At 33.9% G+C, this 19,919-nt stretch overlaps 2 protein-coding genes and 1 non-coding gene across 6 annotated transcripts; 1 reads left to right on the top strand and 2 right to left on the bottom strand.

Annotated features, from left to right (window-relative positions):
- Nucleotides 1-1,093: 1,093 nt before the first annotated feature.
- On the bottom strand, nucleotides 1,094-7,899 carry LOC111776295 (uncharacterized). 2 transcript variants are annotated; one of them, XM_023655716.2, is made up of 4 exons: nucleotides 7,741-7,899; nucleotides 4,203-4,431; nucleotides 4,026-4,127; nucleotides 1,094-2,072 (listed from the first exon to the last, which is right to left on the bottom strand). In XM_023655716.2, exons 2-4 carry the CDS (start codon nucleotides 4,384-4,386, stop codon nucleotides 1,333-1,335), a joined length of 1,026 nt encoding a protein of 341 aa, XP_023511484.2. In that variant the 5' UTR covers nucleotides 4,387-4,431; nucleotides 7,741-7,899; the 3' UTR covers nucleotides 1,094-1,332. The 2 variants fall into 2 exon arrangements, with proteins under 2 accessions (XP_023511484.2, XP_023511485.2); XM_023655717.2 differs by having other exon boundaries at nucleotides 4,203-4,415; nucleotides 7,741-7,894.
- Nucleotides 7,900-8,191: 292 nt separating this feature from the next.
- LOC111776527 (U6 spliceosomal RNA) lies at nucleotides 8,192-8,295 on the top strand. Its single transcript, XR_015412018.1, has one exon. It is a non-coding gene; the product is annotated as a U6 spliceosomal RNA (small nuclear RNA).
- Nucleotides 8,296-14,859: 6,564 nt separating this feature from the next.
- LOC111776279 (protein CDI) lies at nucleotides 14,860-17,062 on the bottom strand. 3 transcript variants are annotated; one of them, XM_023655692.2, is made up of 3 exons: nucleotides 16,884-17,062; nucleotides 15,217-16,017; nucleotides 14,860-15,126 (listed from the first exon to the last, which is right to left on the bottom strand). In XM_023655692.2, the coding sequence occupies exon 2, from the start codon at nucleotides 15,979-15,981 to the stop codon at nucleotides 15,220-15,222; it is 762 nt and encodes a 253-aa protein (XP_023511460.2). In that variant the 5' UTR covers nucleotides 15,982-16,017; nucleotides 16,884-17,062; the 3' UTR covers nucleotides 14,860-15,126; nucleotides 15,217-15,219. The 3 variants fall into 3 exon arrangements, with proteins under 3 accessions (XP_023511460.2, XP_023511459.2, XP_023511458.2); XM_023655691.2 differs by having other exon boundaries at nucleotides 14,860-16,035; XM_023655690.2 differs by having other exon boundaries at nucleotides 14,860-16,017.
- Nucleotides 17,063-19,919: the final 2,857 nt, after the last annotated feature.

The raw sequence follows: 19,919 nt of genomic DNA, 5'->3' as shown, positions 1-19,919 counted from the left end.
GCTTTTTTTTTTAAAAAGTTTTAAAATCCAATGGTAAAGATCATGTTACTAAAAGTGTACTAAAAGTTTAGTTATCATGGTGTACTAAATGTTCCAACTGAACTTGTTATGATCCAATGGTGTTCTAAATGTTCCAACTGAACTTGTTATGATCTAATGGTGTTCTAAATGTTCCAACTGAACTTGTTATGATCTAATGGTGTTTTAAACTGAACTTGTTATTATCTATTAGTATGATCTAAGAGTAAGAAGATGCCACAAGTATTTATTTTTCATCTTGTTATGATCTAAGAGTAAGAAGATGCAACAAGTGTTTATTTTTCATCTGCAAAAGTATTTTTCATCTACAAAAGTGGATAGACCCAGTTCAATCTTTATTTTATGTGTTATAAGCTAACTCGATTGAGGAGGTTGAAGCGGAGGAGGATGGGATTGCTATAAATGACATATTGATAATTTCTTTGAAAATTTTATTTATTATTTTAATTTCATAACTTTAAGCAAAATGGTGAGAAGTTAATTGTCAAAATGGTATAACTTATTTTTTAGTGGACATTTGAAGGGTAGTGGAAAGTAACCTATCAATCATGGTCATAACTCGTAGTGGGCATTTGAAAGATAACTTGCGGTAGGCATTTGAAAGATAATGGGTAACTCACCGTGGGCATTTGAAAGATAGTGGGAATAACTTGCTTGGTCCGTATCACTAACTTCTTTCACTGGGTTGTGAGTTTCTTTTGTCTGAAGTGGGTTGTATGAATTTCTTTTGTGGAGATATCATTTTTGTTATTCTAAATTTCAAGTTGCTTGGTCCGTATCACTAACTTCTTTCACTGGGTTGTGAGTTTCTTTTGTCTGAAGTGGGTTGTATGAATTTCTTTTGTGGAGATATCATTTTTGTTATTCTAAATTTCAAGCAATTTTGTAATAGATTGCATCTGAATCGTTCAACCAAACTTAATTAAAGTTCGATTGTAGAGTGACTCAATTTAGAACAAGATTTCAAATTTTGCTTCTATATCTTTGATCTCAAAAAATAATTAAACCAACTCCCAACAGTTAGTAACAACAAACTTGGGAGCACTTTTCAAAATGAGATTAAACCAATCAATTAAATAAAATCTGCAAAGAGAAGGTGGCCAACTAGGCATGCCAATCACCTTCCTGTCTTTACAGTTTGCAAAGAAAAAAAAAAACAATGCATCAAAACAACCTATACTAACTAATAACCAACCAAAAACTTAGAGAACTTAAAAATGAGAAGAGAGATATTGAGATCATAACTTAGAAAATGAGGCAAGCAAAGAATACACACAAAAATCTGGAATGATCCTACAAAATGTTGGGAAGTTGAGAGTCTAATCTCTGTTGCAATTCCTTGATCTTCAAACAAAGCTCTGTCTTCTGCTCCTTGTAGCTTTGCAATAGATATTCTTTTCCTTCTATCACTTCCTTCAAGTCCCCTACCTCCTTTTTGAACATCTCAATTCTCTCCTCCTCTCTTACTTTCTCAGCTACCTCAAAGTTGCAATTACCATCCATATAACCATTTGCATGACCGTTCCTCGTCTCGCTCGACCAACTTCTTACTGTTGACGGCGACTTATCGTTGGGGCCTGCCTGACCCAAACAGTGATCTGCAATTGCTTTTCTGAGCCTCTGAATCTCTTTTTCTGAATCAAACAAGTCTTGGTTTGCAGTATCAATTTGTGACTGTAAATGAGAGGAGTGGGCTACCTGAGCGTTAAGAGAATTTTGCAAGTGAACGATTTGATCTTGCATTTCTAGTAGCATATCATCTCTCCTTTTCAATTGGTGTCTTAGCTTATGAATCACTTCACGTTTGCTGAAGATATCGGAACCGGACTCCGAGACACAAGGTGAATCTGAGCAGTTTGAATGATGGAATTGCTTTGCAGGCAACTCGAGCCGATCAGGAGAAGCTGCCCAGATAACACCATTCTCCTTGTTGAATTCAGAAGCTGGAACCATTACCAAAGGAAGAGCGGTCTCAGATGCAACCACCATTTGATCTGCAGGTGGGCACTTCACATCCGTCGTACATTGAGTCCCTGCAGTGCAGCACCATCATTAGAACATTGATAAAAGAATAAACAAGATCGAGTAAAATAGACCCAAAAACTACCAAATTTATTCAACCAACAGCTTAAAGATCACAAGCGGAACCAGCCAAAAACAGAATCTTCATTTATGGAACCTTAGTCATCAAGGCAATCATTAGATACATTCAAGGCGGACAATATCATATCATTGTGGAGATATATGGGTGGTTTCATGGTTCATAACAATTCTCTGTTCAGCCGTGCACTGTAAAATGAAGAGAGGAGGGCTGCCACTTTTAAACTTCCTACTTCCTGTTTCAATAACGATGGGTTGCTGGCTTCGTAAAAAAATTTAGATACTGATTACTCTCATTTCCTTGAATACATTAATACAATCCATACCTACTAGAAAATCAAGAAGCAAAATTTCCACTTGATAAATGAGTTTCTTCTAACCGAATATCATCTAATCGTATCATCAGAACTTTTCATGCTACAAGTTCTTCTACCTCCCCTGATTTCACATGGGACCACCTTATAACATTTAATCTTACCGCACACACCAATCTCCTATACAATAACCATTGAAACAATTTCTCCCACACAGATCTTATTTCTCTATGGTCGCCTGGTCCCCAACACTCTTTTCCATGCTGATACTATAATTTTAGTATGTGCATTGGTTTTAGAAGATCCCATGCCATAAACTGAATTGAGTAACAAATTCCTACCGAATGAAGGGAAAATAAGAGGAACAAGAGAGAAGAAACGGAGAATCCCCGGAACAAAGACTCTATCCAAACCCAAAAACAACCTTCAACCACCACTGACAGCTGTGTCTTCCTATTTCTTTGAAAAGGAAGGAGGTGTGGAGAATAAAAAGCGGAAGTTGTGTGGAACGTTGAAAAGGGGAAGTATTCAAAGAAAAAATGAAGCAAGATGAAATGGCAACACCAAGAACAGCGAATATGGTAAGAACAAAGAAATCCAAGCTGGACCGGTCACCATTTGTGCCGGCAAGGAAGGACCAGTGGCATCTTAATGTAGCTATCTCAGCAAGATGTCCAGATGAAGAAAATGAGGTTGCATTAGTAAATAGAAACTTGGGACGAAGCAAGGAACCACGACAATGGTTAGCATTGTAGTGCTGTCCATAACAACCTTCCCCCAATCCAAAGAGAGGCTATGGCAAGAAGAAAACCCCCTTTCGGATGACTCATGGAGAAGAACCCTCTTCTCTCCTGCATCCTATCCGAAGTTATATGGTGCACTTTTTGAAAAAGTGGTGTAGATTTCAAATCTGAATTTTGGAAAGACCTGAAACCTGTTGTCAAAATAAAGCACTTTTAAGTCATCAAACCAGATTCTGTTTTTAGAAAACTGTGCCCACCAAGGACCTAAATTTATTTTATCTTCCAATCTGAAAAAACATGATCTAGATCACCTACCAGATTGGCCCGAACTTATCTAACAGAAAACAAATAATTTTATGCACTAAAGTATTAAACTCCCACGGAATAATTCTGCCTCAAACTCCATTTTCATAAAAGAAGAAAACCACGTAAAAAGAAATGACAATGTAAACTTTTGATACTGTTTTTTTCCCAAACAAGAAACAGAACCTTTAGATAATGTTGAAAACGTTATTGGAATCAAGAGAAATAAAAATATTCTATGTGCAAAACTAGAAAGAAGTATTCGGTGTTCCATTTAGATCCTCCTAGCCCCCACAAATTTCTCCTTTCCAAAGTTAAATTGACAAAAAAAGGGAGATATCGAGATCATGTTAACAGCAGAAGATCAAACATATTAGAAGCATCATACTACATGAGAAGGTAAAACAGAAAAATGCAAACACAAACAGAAGAATGTAAACAGCTTAGCAGGCTAACTGAACACCGCATTTGCAAAGTTACCAAACTATCTTTTTCCCCTTAAAGATGAAAGATTACAAAAACCAACCTGGCATACAGTTGAAGCAACATTCATCATCTCGTGTATATGAATATAAATTTGAGCAAAGACATCCAGCAACCTTTCTTCTGTCAGAAGACTTCACATTTCCTGAGCAGTAAAAAACTCAAAAGTTAATAAGTTTCAACCAGGAATTTTCCTTCAATCTTTCATAAATAACAAGACCTGTCAAAGAACTGCCACTATCCTTCAGCTGCCTCGGCTCAAATGCTTGTTTCAGCTTGTAACCTAGGCGAATTGATAGAGTGCTCAATAGTACACCACCAGCAATTAGAACCCAATGTGGGCCCTCGTTGGAAGAAATTCTGGACTTCTGATCTCTAGGACCTCTACTTGTTCTGGGTGTCATTTTAGGATCTAGAAGTGTGGAAGATGTTCCTAAATGATTCAAGCTCTACAATGAGATACATAAGAAAAATATTAAAAAATAATTTGATTTCCATCAGGGTTGATCACGGAAAATGCACAAGAAAAACATGAATTTTGTTGCTTAGTAAACATAATAATAATAATAACAAAATAAAAACCACGATTTTGAATTCTATTCACATTCATACACGAAGGGTAATATTCTATGAATTCAAAGAAAGGATAAGAAGACAGTATATCTAATTATAACGAAAAGGTAGAATATTGAGATTGGCGGAAATATAAAGATTAATAAATGTTGATGGAAATGTAGATGTTGACATGAAGAGAAATAGCACCAGGTCGAAGAAGTGTTTGAATTAATTCAAGAAACTTCAATAGTATCTAAAATTTAATCTTACTTCATCCTTCTTAGAAGAAACTTCCCCTGATCTCTATAATATTTCTAAGAAGAAGGAAGCTACGGTGGCTGATTGCTGGAATAGGGACAACAACAATTGGGACCTTGGTCTTAGAGGGGCATCATCTTGGATAGAGTTCGATAGCTGGTCGGGATTGGTATTAAAAGTCAATACTGTGAGGTTGGGAGATGGGATGGATAGGGCTGTTTTTGCCCTAGACTCATCTGCAATTTTCTCCTCTAAATGAGGAAAATCTTAATCACCTCTTCCTCCACTCCTTGGCAACAAGGAACCGGAATTTTCTAGTAAATGAATCTGGTCTTCCTACTTGCTTGTCGTTCTTCGAGCTGGATTGAATTAATGAGGTGCTTGAAGAGTGGAACATAAAAGGTAAAGCTAGAATCTGTTGAAGAGGTGCCTCTCGAGCCTTGCTGTGGGAATTATGGAAAGAAAGAAATATAAGAACTTTTGAAGATGAGTCTAATACTTCTGATAGTTTCTGTAATTACAACTTCTTCTTTATGGTGCATTGAATTCTTTTGCAACTATAGCCTAACTTCAATTGTTCTTGGGGAGGGGGCCCTTTCATTCCCTACATGTAGGCTGTTTTTGTTTAATATTAAGCATCTAATTTCTTAAAAAGAAAAACGAACTAAAATGAACTACAACCCTTCATTTTTAAGATTTATATCGATATACATGAGCAATATATGCAAACCTAGAAACATTACTAAGAAATTTAGTAACTATCCTCAAAGGAAGCCCATTTCTTGATCACTTGATCGTTTCCTTCGAACAACTCCTTCCGCATTGGACATTTCTTATTTTCCTACGTAGCCAATTTGTATTCTTTCATTTGTCTTGATTTTTCTTTAATAAGAAACAATTTCATTGACGTATGAAATCACAAAGGTTTGGGGGAAAAGAAGCCCCAATCCAAAAGAGTTACAATAAAATTCTCTAATCAGAAAAACAATGTAGCAAAACTATGAGAATGGAAATGAGGTGACAAATTTCATTTGTCTTAGTGAAGGCTTGATTTTTCATCAAATAATAATAATGATAACCATAATAATTGTACAACGATCTAATGAATTTTTGTTGGTTCTAGTCCAGAGAAATATAGACAACCCTGCAGGAGTATAAACAACATTAAACATCAATATATGAATAGAACAAATACAGAAACGCTCAACTGGTTTGCTATTACTTAAAAGAAAGAGGCGTAAAAATCAAAACTAAAATAACTTTATAAAATAGAGACAGTTTATACGTGCTTGAGAGAGGGATGGAGATGAGAAATGAAATAAAAAAAAACTTCGGAATACAGAAAGATTGAAAGAGAGATGGAGAAAGAGTGTAAAAATAGATAGAAAGGCTCTCTACGGATGAAGAAATTGAGGTTCCCTATTAGCTTCTCTTACCTTACCCTCCTCAAAACAAGTAGATAATTGGTTTTGGCCCCATTGTTTCATCCAGCATATTCTCAGTCAAACCTCTTTAAAGAGACTTCAGGGAGAAGCCAACACATAGAAATTCTCAATATTTTAGAAACATTTCCACCGCTAGAGTTAATAACCAAAAAAATGGTCAAGTTTTTCTCATGGGAGACGAGCGACAAGAGCATCAATATGCATGATTTGACTCAAGGACAGTTTCCATAAGTTTTCCTTTTGCCAACTGCTGCAAGTCTTTTCCACTTACTGCTTTCAAGTGGCATATTGCATGAGAACTTTCAAGTTTCAACAAGAAGGGAAGTCTAAGTATGCTTTACCCTTATGCTTTTATTTTCTGTTGTGCCAAGAGAGTACTGACAGGCAGTTTGAGATTTTACTAGGGGCTGGGAATGATGATAGAGTGAAGGAAAGTTCCATTTTCCACATGGGTACCCTCTCAGTGGGACAGAGATCATGTCTCATTTAAAGTTCTGACAATAGACAAAGAACTCAATTGCTTGCTAAATCTAAGAAAAACCACCCATTTGTGACTTAAAGATAAACAAACGGATGGGAGCGGATACACAAAGTACCCAAGGCCAGAAAAAAGAATAAATAAAAACTCTAATACTATAGCACAACACCATTCCCACGGCATGGCCACAGATATACTCCAAGACTTAAACAACTAGAACTACGCAACATCATTAGCTCATCCAACCAGAATTCTCAGTCACTATCTAGAAACATTGGTTAGGCACATAAAATAATTCATGAAGATTGTATGATAAAACATCCACAATGAAGCAAGAGATGTTTTCAAGTATGACAAACATGCTAATTTCAGGGTATGATGTAGCAATCTCTTCACGAAAATAGCATTGGATACCTGTACCTTCTAAACCACTCGTATATTCTTCAGGTATGATTTTATTTCACGCATATAACGACTGCGCGAATCTATAATGTGCACAAATGATGTTATTTGGAAGTCATTCATATTAGCATCATCAAAGGTGACATTCGATCAGATTCCATGTTAGCTAGAATCAAAGTTCGTGATGCATTCAGACACGTCTGTTTTTTTTTATAGATTTTCACCGTTATGAGTAAGCAGTATAAACACCAGATGTCACAGTTCGCATTGATCAGCACATCACGTTTCCGTCAGATACACAGAGATCTAATTATAGGAACAGTTCAGTATTTTAAGCGATAAAAGCTAGATTCAAGGTGTTCCACAAGAACATCGAAAATTCAATCGTTTAACACCGGAACAGTCCCCAAAAACTCCATAAGCCAAACGAAATCATCAGAAAACGAAGGAAATGTGCTCCAGACTAATCAAAACCAAAACGCGACACATTTTGTAGAAAAAAAACATCAAACCAAAGAATAAACTCATACAATCGAAAAACGGAAAATAGAAAAGAACAGGCAGAAACAACAAAAATCGAAAGAAAAGAATCAGAGAGAGAAATATAGGGAGAAAGAAACCTGAGTGATTCAATCAATGGATGCTTAAGATTACTGATTCAGAATGTCCATCTCCGACGAAGTCCATCAGTGGTAAACCATGGAACCAGAAACCCAGACAGAGAGAAGAGAGGAAGGAGCTAAGAGCTGTTAGTGAATTCCCCAATTTATTACAGAACACAAAAATAAAAATTATTATTTAAAAATAATAATATATTTTATGTAAAGATCCACGTCAGCCATTCCGCATTCTCTCTCCAGCGCTTCCCCCAATCCTTCTTCGCGAATTTTCCGATCCTTCTTTTGGTCAAATTTATCAATTCTTTTTAATTAAAAAAAAAAAAAAACTTAAAATTACGTAATTTTCTAAAAATAATTGCAAATATTTTAATTTTTAGTACCACAAATAATTTTTTTTTTTGTTAATAAAATGAATATATTTTAAATCTTTTATCTTAATATATATATACATATATATATAAAGGGACATTCGATAAAATTGGAATGATACATAGAAGATTAACATGGCCCTGCGCAAGGATGACACGCACAAATTGAGAAATGGTATCAGAGCTAGACATCAGACGATGTGTTAGCCTTCTCGCTGTTTCCCGAATGGGGGTAGACACGAGGCGGTGTGTCAATAAGGACGCTGGCCCCAAAAAAGGTGGATTTGGGGGCGGTCCCACATCGATTGAAGGAAGGAAAGAGTAGGAGCGAGGACGCTGGCCTCAAAGGGGGGTGGATTGGGATGTCTGACATTGATTGGGGAGGAGAACAAATCACTATTTATAAGGGTGTAGAAACTTTCCTCTAGCAGACGCGTTTTAAAGGCTTGAGGGGAAGCGGGAAAATCTAAGGAGGACAATAATAAAATTTTAAATTTAAATTAATTAATGGTAGAGTGATGTGATATATTATTATTAAAATATATGTTATGAATTGACATGAGAATGCATGTTTTCTCTTACATTTAATGAGTTGGGAAGTTGACTAAAAATTAGATAAATATTACAAAATTATTTTTTTAATTGTAATTAATATTCGTGCAAAAGTATATATTAATCTTCACATTTAATACACATTAGTATTTTCTTTTATAAAACATATTATATTATATTTTAAATATTTTATTAATGGAGTTATCGTAAATAATAATAAGGTTAACATTTTGAATATAATCCCATGTAATGGTTTCATTTCAAACCTAGTTTTAAAAAAAAAATTAAATTAATAAAAATATTCTTAAATTTTGTAATTTAAACTTTAAAAAAAAAATCTCAAAAATATGGTTACAGTTAGTTATGGATTAGTTATGGATGAAGACGGTTAATATTTCAAAAATATCTTTCAACTTTTAACTGTATTTAAAAAATATTTTTAAATTTTAAAAAAGAAAATTTAAAAATACCCATAAAATTTTAAAAGTATCATTTGACACCCTTAATTTTATAAAAGCGTGTACTCATGTTATTGTTTATGTTTCTTTCTGTCGATTTCCAGTAGCGTAAGAGTGCAGTTTAATCATGGTGAACGTATGCTAATGATCTCGCTTAGTAGATTCATGTACATGTGTATTGATAATGTGTAGAGAAGTATAGAGCTCATGAACTAGTCATGAAATTAGGTCGCAGTAATCATGATATATGTTGTATGTGAATGCATTTTTTAACCCCACTTACTGATTATTTTTAAATACTTATCATTTCATAGCCCACTACTAGCCGATATTATCCTCCTTGGCCTTCCCTTCAAGGCTTTAAAACGTGTGATGGGATATACACAATCCACCCTCCTTTAGGCCTAGTGTCCTCGTTGGTACTCGTTCCTTTCTCCAATCGATGTGGGACCACCACCAAATCCACCCCCTTTGGAGCCCAGCGTCCTTACTAGCACATCGTCTTGTGTCTACCCCCCTTCGAGGAATAGCCTCCTCACTAGCACATCGTCTGGTGTCTATGATAGGCAACCTTAATCCTCAGCCCAACGATCCAAGCTTTTGTTTGAGCAATAACCCTTGAATCAAAGTAATCAACACCTCGTTATACGAAATTTGGATCAACCAAGAGATAAGGCTAGAATTAGATTACCTCTTACGATCGAAGATCTAGAAGCACGATTTGGAACCTTGTTCTAAATTGAGTCACTCCACAATCTAACTTGATCAAGATTTGATTGAATGGCTCGGGTACAATTCTACCACAAGAATTGCTTCAAACTTAGAAAAGGAAAATATGATGCTCGGATTTCTAAGGGAAATGTCTCAATTTGAGAACTGAATTACATTCATCCACCAATCTCATTTATACATAACATATTGTGGATATTTATAGTCTCCCGACAAAAGACGTTTGTGGCCGGGATTCAATCCCGATCCCCTTTAATCTCCACAAAAGATGAAGTCAATTTTGACCATTTGACCATTGCAAAATGAAAACAAAAAAACAATAAAATCTTTCAACAAATGTTGATATGTTTGAGTGGCTCAAGAAATAAACTTGAAATCTATTGGGCTTCACTCGTGTAGGTTCAAACCCTGTTTGTTGAATATTCTTCGCCTTGGATCGTGTAATATTGTTGAATCTTCTTTACCTTGGATCGTGTAATAGGTCCAGTTGAAACATTTGGAACACCGTGAAACTGTGTCTGAAGTAAAAGACGCCTTGCGTATGCTTTTTCTTTGTTAAGAGTTTTTTCTCCAAAGGAGTTGGGATTGTTGGTATTTACTTTTTTAGTCCTTTTACTCTATTTAACGTCCTAGGACGCTTCTCTATAAACATAGTACCCTCAAAAGCTTCCCACCTCGATCAACTGACCAACTATCACTTGAAAAAGAAAATAATAACTGGTTAGTGTAAAAATAATTAGTAAGTAGTCTACTCGTGTGATCTTACTCACATTCTTGACCTAGTTAGTTACCATGAATTTGGTTCAGGACTCAAGAAAATTCAGGTTTGAATTCTACAACTTATTTAATTTTATGTAACTTTAAAAATTCGGGCTAACAACCTTATTAAGATCTAAATTATCCTAGAACCCGAAAAACGATAAGGAATAAACTCAAGAGAAAGTTCTGGAATAAATTACCTTGATGATCAAGATCAATAGTAAATAAAAACTTGTTTCTAAACTCGTGATTTAAATCATTCCATAAGTGGTTTGATCAACATCACTTGAATGACTCTAACATAGAAGTTCTAAAACATAAAAATTTACAAAATTGAAAAGGTTAGCTCTCAACAAATCTATAAAAAAAAAAAACTATTTTTTTTAATTCAACATATGATGTCTAGGATGAAAGGAAAAAAAAAAATCTTCGAAAACCTTAATCTATATGAATTAAATATACTCATAATCTTAAAGTGGTAGTTAATTAAGAAATTTAGTAACCTATGCGAGTTAAGATATAACCAATAACTAACTTAAATGATAAAAAAAAAAAAAAAAATTATAATTATAATTAAAATAATGCAATAAAAATGTGTAACATCTCTCGACCAAGTGTCATAAATTCAAGTATGAGTTCATTACATGGAAGAATGCAGTTAATGCATCTCTATGTTGAAGCTTAACTTTGCACATGTGAAAAGATTCCAATATCTTCTAAAACTTCTTTTGACGAGTTTACCATAGCTTGAATGTAAGTGATTAAAGTTCGTTATAGCTTCTTGGCTCTTGACCTTGTAATTCGACCTTGAGGTTCGACAATAGATGTTCCTTGGGTTCATATCATTCTCCCCCTCTTGAGAAGGATTCACTCTCAAATTCTAGCTACCGTCTACATCGAAAGAACTCAAATCAAGAACATTAAAGGTTGCATTAACACCATACTCATTTGATAAATCAATTTTATAAACATTTTTGTTGATGTGCTCAAGAACTTGGAAAGATCTATCTTCTCGTTGCAAGATCTTGGATTTTCTTTGAGTAGGAATTTTTTTTTTTTATAAAATGCACCCGAACCCAATCTCTAGCTTAAAGATGACGATCTTGGGTCCTTTATTACTTTTAGAAGCAATTTTGAAATTTTTCTTCTCAATTTGCTATTTTTACTTTCTTGCGCAACTTATGAACAAACTCAACCTTACCATTTTTGTGAGATCGCACGTCCGCCGTTGGAGAGGAGAATGAAACACTCTAAGGCTGTGAAAACCCCTCCTTAGATGTTTTAAAAACCTTGAGGGGAAACTCAAAAGGGAAAGCCCAAAGAAGACAATATCTGCTTGCGGTGGGCCTGAGCCGTTACAAATGGTATCAGAGCCAGACACCTGGTGATGTGCCAGCGAGGAGGCTGTTCCCTGAAGAGGGTAGACACGAGGCGACGTGCCAGTAAAGACACTGGGCCCCGAAGGGAGGGGGGGTGGATTTAGTGGGGGTCTCACATCGATTGGAGAAAGGAACGAGTACCAGCGAGGACACTTACCCTAAGGGGGGGGGGGGGGAGGGATGGATTGTGTAATCCCACATCGGTTGGGGAGGAGAACGAGACACCTTTTATAAGGGTGTGCAAACCTCTCCCTAGCATACACGTTTTAAAAATTTTGAGGGGAAACTCGAAAGGAAAAGCCCAAAGAGGACAATATCTACTAGCGGTAAGCCTAAGCCGTTACAATTTTCATCATAATTCACAAAAAAAAAAAAAAAAAAAAAAAAAGAACGCCATGCATGCAAATGTTCAACTTCTTTAAAGAACAAGTCACCAATATGTTTTGCATCATCACCTTTGTGACAAGAAATAAGATCAGTCATTTTACTAGATCGATCCACTACAATAACGATGCTATCACTACCTTTCCTCGTCCCAGATAAACCTAAACCAAAATCCATTGAATATCAATTCAATGACCATTAAGAATAAGTGACGGAGAATATAAATAATGTGGGTGAAGCTTAGACTTAGCAAAGAGCACAAATTTTATTAGCATCATGTCTCATTTTAGGCCAATAAAAATGTTCAATAAGCCTATCATACGTTTTAGAAACTCCATGGTGCACCATTAATTCCCCTCCATAAGCTTCCCTTATTAGCGACTCACGTATGGAACAAGATGATATGCAAAGTTTTACACGACTGCGCAAGTGGGAGACGAAACCTGGAAGTGACACATGTTGGCTACTCCCTATCTAGTTTTTTAGCGTGTTAGGAGCTCCAAAATTCCTAAAAACTTTTTGGTAGGTTCTAATTCAAGTCGAAATTTAGATGAAAAACAATTAAACGAGACAAAACACCCCCACGCGCTAGTATATGTTCACCACATGCAAGTACCACATGCTCCTCATAGAAGAGTCGTGTTGTGCTTGCAACACGTGGAGATAACGGGTCGGGTCAAATGGGTCACGCACGGGTTATGTAGTCAAAGCGGGACCTCTGATACGGGTAGCAAGTCAGGGTGAACCGGCATGTCTTTTAGCCCATAATGATTCTTTCAATAACCCTAACCCAATTTTCTTTTAGGCAAGCATGAAAGGGACCTATTTACTCCTAAGAATTTTTTTCTTCTACTTTATCTTGAAATTCGACCTTTAAGGCCCTCGATAAAATCTTAAAAGTTCAACTTTAAAAAAAAAAAATCGATTTTTTAATTTCGGGTCAAGATCGAGTGTTGCAGATATCATATATGCCTTCAAAATAAATTTCCATATTATTTTATAATAAGGGATATATATATATATATATACGACAGAAGAGTGGAAAAATAGTACAATTTTATGAAACCGTGTGTTATAGCTCGAATCGGAGTAGAATTAGCTCACCGAGCTCGTGTTAAAACTATTGATCTTTTACTTTTTATTTTCAAAATCCATGGCAATAATTTAGGAGGATTACATGAGAAGACAAAGGGGAGAGGTTTTGAAGTACATGTGAGGAAAGTATGAGTCGTCACAAACTAACCACAAAAGGATATGGACATGACACACAACCTTTCACTTCATAACACTTCAAGATGAAACATCGTGTTCATATCAACTTGACATCTCACACAAGTCTTTAAATAGAAAAAAAAATTATATTAACGTATGAGTTTATCATCCAAAAGTCGACATGTTTGGAATACTCCTTTGAGGGTGGTGGATTTTTCATGGTCGTGTAGAAAAATATGTTATTAACGATGATACTCATGTTTTAAACGGTGTTAATAAAGAATCAATGAACATTTCTAGATATACATATTACTCAAAAGAATCGACAAATAGAGAACGTTGTAAGGTTGTTACGAGAAATGAAAAATTACATATATTATTCTTTCCTTAGATTTAATTATAAATAAACCATATCATATTTCATATTTTTAATCATTTAATATCGGATCAAAACAGATTTTCGAGATCAAGAATAAATAAATCGAATGTAAGGATCGAATTTAGTCTAGTTAGCCAATTTATTAGTGAAGAAGAAAAACCATTATCTTCATGCGTAAATTAAATAGATTGGCCTCAGAAGATCAACACTGAAGCAAGACATCAATCATGTATTATAAACTTTAAGGAAGACGTGAAGAAAATTATTTAAGCTTAATATGATCAATATCACTTGTGGAGTGATTCGAATCTCAAATAAGTATTCTTGCGTTGAAATATTTGATCAACCAGATAATTCGAGTCTTACTTTCCCTTGGAATGATTCCTTATCATTAGTGTTCTTACATTTTCTTTTAATTAATGACTAAATTTCTTTATATTTTAGATTGCATTTTGAGAATCATTCCAAGTAAATCATGATTGATCTTACTCGTGGAGTGATTCAAATCTCAAATAAGTATAATTGCGTTAAGATAATCGATCAACAAAGTAATCCAAATCATACTTCCTATAGAGTGATTTCTTATCATTTGCTATCAAAACTTTCCTTCCGACTAATTCTTTATCATTTATTATCAAAATTTAACTTTCCCTTAAAATGATTTCTTATTTCTTATTCTTAAATCAAAGAATAAATAGAATTGAATTAAAATTTTAATCCAATTTCTAAAAAAAAAAAAAAAAAAAAAAAAAAAAAAAAAAAAAAAAAAAAAAAAAATCTGAGTTTGATTAAAAAAGGAAGAAGAATATTGAACTAGAAATGTGCCAAATAATAATTAATCAGATCCCTATAATTCAATCATTCTCCCTATTATAAATGCAATATATCAAGAACAAGGAAACATAAATAGCTTCTCAATCAATAAATTTTGGGAATTGCTATTACCAGCTACAAGTTTTTTCTTATACAATATTACAGCAACGACATTCATGAATTTCTTATACAAAATTACATAATAAATACGTATAATTCAAGGGAATGTGTAGGGAATACAACACTATCAAAGTCTGATCATCACCTGAATTAGGTACACATATTAATACAACTACAGATACCCACTACACTACCTCCAGAGCTCCATACTATCTCATATTCCATATTAGAATCTACACTTCAATCAACCAAACAAGTATAAAGAATATGAAGCAAATATCCAAAGAATTTCAATTCCACAATTAAGCTTTTTTAGAACTTACTTTCTATTCTGCAGATTTCTTCACGGCCTCCTTCTCATACTCCTCCATTTCTTTTAGCCAGAGATCTGCAAATTCGCAATTCTTCCAAGCTTCAAACCATGGTCCACCACGAGTGTAATGAATTGCTTTAGGGAGAGTGGTTAAATCACCCTCTACACTCTTGTTATGGCCCTCAAGAAAGTTCCAAACAAATGGGACTGACCCAATTTCATCGTCCTCAAGCCATTGGAATCTATGAAGAAATGCACCAGTTTGAGTGTTGACTGTCTCAGGTGTCAACAATTTGTTCTTTGGATGCCCACAGTTGTACAAAACCATTGAAGACCAGTTCTTCCTTGGATATACAGTTTGTACTGCACCATCCATTTTTGTTGTTTCTTTTGGTGTGTAATCATGGTGGACACACATAACTGCAAACTTATTGTCAATCAAGTCTCTTAGTTCCTTAATGTCAGCTAGATAAAGAAAATCACAATCAACAAACATTGCCCATCCTTCGTAATTCGCCAAATATGGAGTTAAGAACCGGGAAAATGAAAACTCTGTGCTTTCAAGTTGTCCTCTCTCACGCCAATAGACACCATTCGTTCTTAGATCTGCCTGCTTGATTGGTATGATTTCAACGGGAATTGAAGATCGCTTCAAGATGGAATGGCGACAGACCTCATATGCAAGATCTTCACGAACATCATAGCCCACAAAGATCTTAAATGGTTGCTCCACCTCTCCAACAGCAGGAAGATTCTCTTCATTACAAGAACCCATTGGAAGCAGGTGGATTGGGCACTAAGTTTTCAGATTCTATACAATAATGCAAAGCTGAAGTCGTATTAAATCAACTAAATTTCAGCGGCCGGACGATCAAGGATATCTAAATTCGACAGTAAACTAAAACTATTTCTTTCAATCGCCATCATTAAACTCAAATTTTCATTCCACGAAATCAAACTATTGATATCAATTCGGATTAAACAACACTGCAAGATTCTAACACAGGATTCACGCTCCAACATAATTCTCCTTACAAGAAAATCTCAAATCTCAAATATCATAGGTTATATACATTCTCAACACAAAAGGAAAAACAAAACAAAATCCACCAGAGAAGCGATTATCTTCAAGATTGCAAAACAAAAGAAACCGAGAGATTCAATACACTGCAAAGCTGAAATCGTATTAAACCAACCAAATTTCAGCGGATATCGAAATTCGACAGTAAACTAAAACTATTTCATTCAATCACCATCACTAGAGACCCAAACGTTCATTCCAGGTAACCAAACTATCAATATCCATTCTGATTGAACGACACTGCAAGATTCACTCTCCAACATCATTCTCCTTACAAGAAAATCTCAAATACAATAGGTCATATACATTCTCAACAAAAAAGAAAAACCAAAACAAAATCCGCCAGAGAAGCGGTAATCTTCAAGACAGCAAAACAAAAGAAACCAAGAGATTCAATTCGAGCAATGAAAAACAAACAATTGAATCAAGAGAATCAGAGATATACAATAAGAAAGAAGGATCCAAATGGCAAAGTATGATCGGGAAACCGAAGATAACAAATCAAACACAAAGAAGTGAAAAATGCATCAGATCTAATAGTATTGCGGACAGAAAAGAGAAAAATGTAGGGATCAAAAGATGGAGAGAAGCGTTACCAAGAAGGAGGCGAATGCAGATCTTGAAGAGAGGAAGAAAAGAGTCAAATCGAATGGGCGTTTGTTCCGATAATTGTAGATTCGAGGAGGAAATCTTGGGCGAAGAAATGTAGAGAGCGTTCTAAATTGTCTGCAAGAGAGAAGAATGAGCAGGTACACTCCTTGCAATGGAAGACGGGGATTCCGGGGGAGATGATATAGGGGTCCAGCAAGGAGCACGTGTTAACTAATTTTTTTTTTTTTTTTTTTTTTTTAATTTTTTAAAATTTTAAAATTAAGATTTTTTTTTTCCAAAATTTAATTTATTCTTTTTTTTTTTTTTTTTTTTTTTTAAAAAAAAGATATTCGTTTTAAAGAATTTTTTAAGGAATAATTTCCTTTTTTTTTTTTAATATAATTTATGTAAAAAAAAAAAAAAAAATGCAAAATCTCATAATAAATTTTAATAATATTTTATAAATTAAAATGTAATATAATGTTAGAACATAGTTAGTGGAAACTCAAATTTGTTTTCATTTAGTTATTAGAATAATAAATAAATAATTTTTTTTATTATTTCTTAATTGAAATAAACTGAAAATAAGAAAAGTATTTTTTATTATTTAATTATTTTTAATTACAATACCTTATATGTTATTTTTTTAAAAAAAAAATCTAAGATTATTAGTGTAATCTTGAAACATATATAGTTGAGGTACGAAATGATCATGCTCATGTAATAACCTATAAAGTCAATAATAATAAATAAAAATCATTCATGGAAAGACGTGTGAGTGAGTATCATATATAACCAGTTTGTATAAAAATGAAAAGAAAAAAAAAATTAATATCTCCTTATAAATCAGTTAATTGAGAAGATTAATATTTTACAAGAGGATCATATGAGACTTGATTTTAATCCTAAGTATGTTATGGATTCCTACGAAAAAGGACTTGTCCTTTGATTTGATCTTAATCCTAAGATTAATATTTTTACAAGTGATGGAGGGTGTGTACACGACAATAAATCCTCTAGCCTTCCAAGGTGTATGTGATGGTGGACACGAAAGGGAGGTCATGTGCATGCTCTCCTATGGGCGAGTGACATATAAAGATATTAGCTTATAATCATATGTCAAATATGATACATATGGTAAACCATAATTGAAGGCTACATATCCTCAACAACGTGTAGCATCGAGGTTGGGTGCTGAGCGATAGAAGGCATGCATGTGCTTATACGACAACAAATATTCTAGCATTCAAAGGCGCACACCAACTTGGTTGAATGAGCGAGTGTAGTGGCCATGGCGAATAATCTCCAAATGGGTGGTCGTCAATCATTTAACATGTTTCTAGTGTGCAACTTAGTGAAGTTCACATACACCGTGTGTAGAAAAATATTATGCATCTAACCCTACCCATAATGAAATTAACTCAAGAAATAGTCATGAAATTAGGTCTTAACAATCGTGACACATGTGGTTGTGGAGACCGTGGAACAAAGATCTTTAAGAAGTTTTCATATTATTCATGTTTTTCATTGATACAACAATGCACACACTCGATCTAGAACATAAGAGAAAAAAAAAAAGTGAGGAATATTGGCAAAAGTTCATATTCATGACTACATTTCTAAAGAACAACCATAAAAACTACATTAGGGTATATATAGCTCAGTTTACTATATACAGTTGGGAATATACATGGCTTAGTTTACTATATACCGTTGTTTATGACCATTTACTTTATATGTCATTTACCATACTAAAGAACTACATCACGGTATATATATGACTCAGTTTAGTTTATTATATACAGTTGGGTATATACATAGCTTAGTTTAACTATATACATTGGGTATATATGACTAAGTTTACTATATACAGTTGGATATATATATGACTCAGTTTAGTTTATTATATACAGTTGTGTATATACATAGCTTAGTTTACTATATACATTTGGGTATATATATGACTAAGTTTACTATATACAGTTGGGTATATATATGACTAAGTTTACTATATACAGTCGTTTATGACTAACATTGAGTAATCTATAAATAAGCTTTATAACCCAACAATTCTCCTATTTAGAAACTGATTAAGTCAATTATTAATTTCATTCTTAAATGCCCGTATACCCGTTTATTCGAGACAGTCTGTCATCCATGTCATCTTCTTCCCAGCTCCATCTACAGTCACGTACTCAACCTAAGTAAGGATGTAACAACCGTAAAAAAAAAAAAAAAAAAAAAAAAAAAAATATATATATATATATATATATATATATATATATAGTTGACCATCCTCCTTTAATCTCTCCACTACTGTTTTTGTTTAAATCTTTCCTTCTTTTTAGCTTGATTTTTTTTTTTTTTTTATGATTTTATTCTTGATTTAAAAAAAAAAACGGTAAACAGAACTAAAAAAAGTTCATGATACACATGGCCGAAAGAAAAGAAAAATAAGAATACATTGACAATGACCAAAAGTGAATTAAAAAACAAGGGAATATGATCCAATGAGAATGGAATATTATTGACTTATTTTTTTAATTTAAGTTTTATTACCAAACACACTATAGAAACAATGAAACAGGGAATTAGATTTTTCATTGAGACAATTAAGTTTATATTCAAAATAACTGAAGATTCTATATAAGTGAGAACGAATTTGAAAAATGAAAGTAACCAAATTTGGAGCTAGATAGAACTTTGACTAAGGTCAATTAAGTAAGTGATCTTATTATAGGATAGGCTAGAAATTGTATGAGTTAAAAGTATGATGTATGAGCTATGATGATGTATGAGTTATGATGATATATGAACTATATCATATGATGCCATATACTAGTATATGATGTTGTGTACTAGTATATGATGATGTATGAGTTGTGCTGCTTGATGATATGCATAATATATATAGTTTGATATATGACGTACTTGATATGCTTGATGCACTTTATGTTTATGATGTATGAGCTATGATGATGTATGACCTGTATCGTATCATGTCGTATACTAGTATATGATGATGTATGAGTTGTGATGCT

This window comes from Cucurbita pepo, chromosome 15, assembly GCF_057944985.1.
Source record: "Cucurbita pepo subsp. pepo isolate OVF chromosome 15, ASM5794498v1, whole genome shotgun sequence".
NCBI lineage: Eukaryota > Viridiplantae > Streptophyta > Magnoliopsida > Cucurbitales > Cucurbitaceae > Cucurbita > Cucurbita pepo.
This window is presented reverse-complemented; position numbering and strand designations above follow the sequence as displayed.

What these genes read in the sequence shown, in the direction of transcription:
- LOC111776295 (XM_023655716.2), bottom strand. Translation starts at nt 4,386, where the DNA reads ATGACACCCAGAACAAGTAGAGGTCCTAGAGATCAGAAGTCCAGAATT. An exon ending in TAGTGGCAGTTCTTTGACAG is followed by an intron (nt 4,128 to 4,202) that starts GTCTTGTTATTT and finishes TTTACTGCTCAG; the next exon opens with GAAATGTGAAGTCTTCTGAC. An exon ending in TTGCTTCAACTGTATGCCAG is followed by an intron (nt 2,073 to 4,025) that starts GTTGGTTTTTGT and finishes GCTGCACTGCAG; the next exon opens with GGACTCAATGTACGACGGAT.
- LOC111776279 (XM_023655691.2), bottom strand. Translation starts at nt 15,981, where the DNA reads ATGGGTTCTTGTAATGAAGAGAATCTTCCTGCTGTTGGAGAGGTGGAG.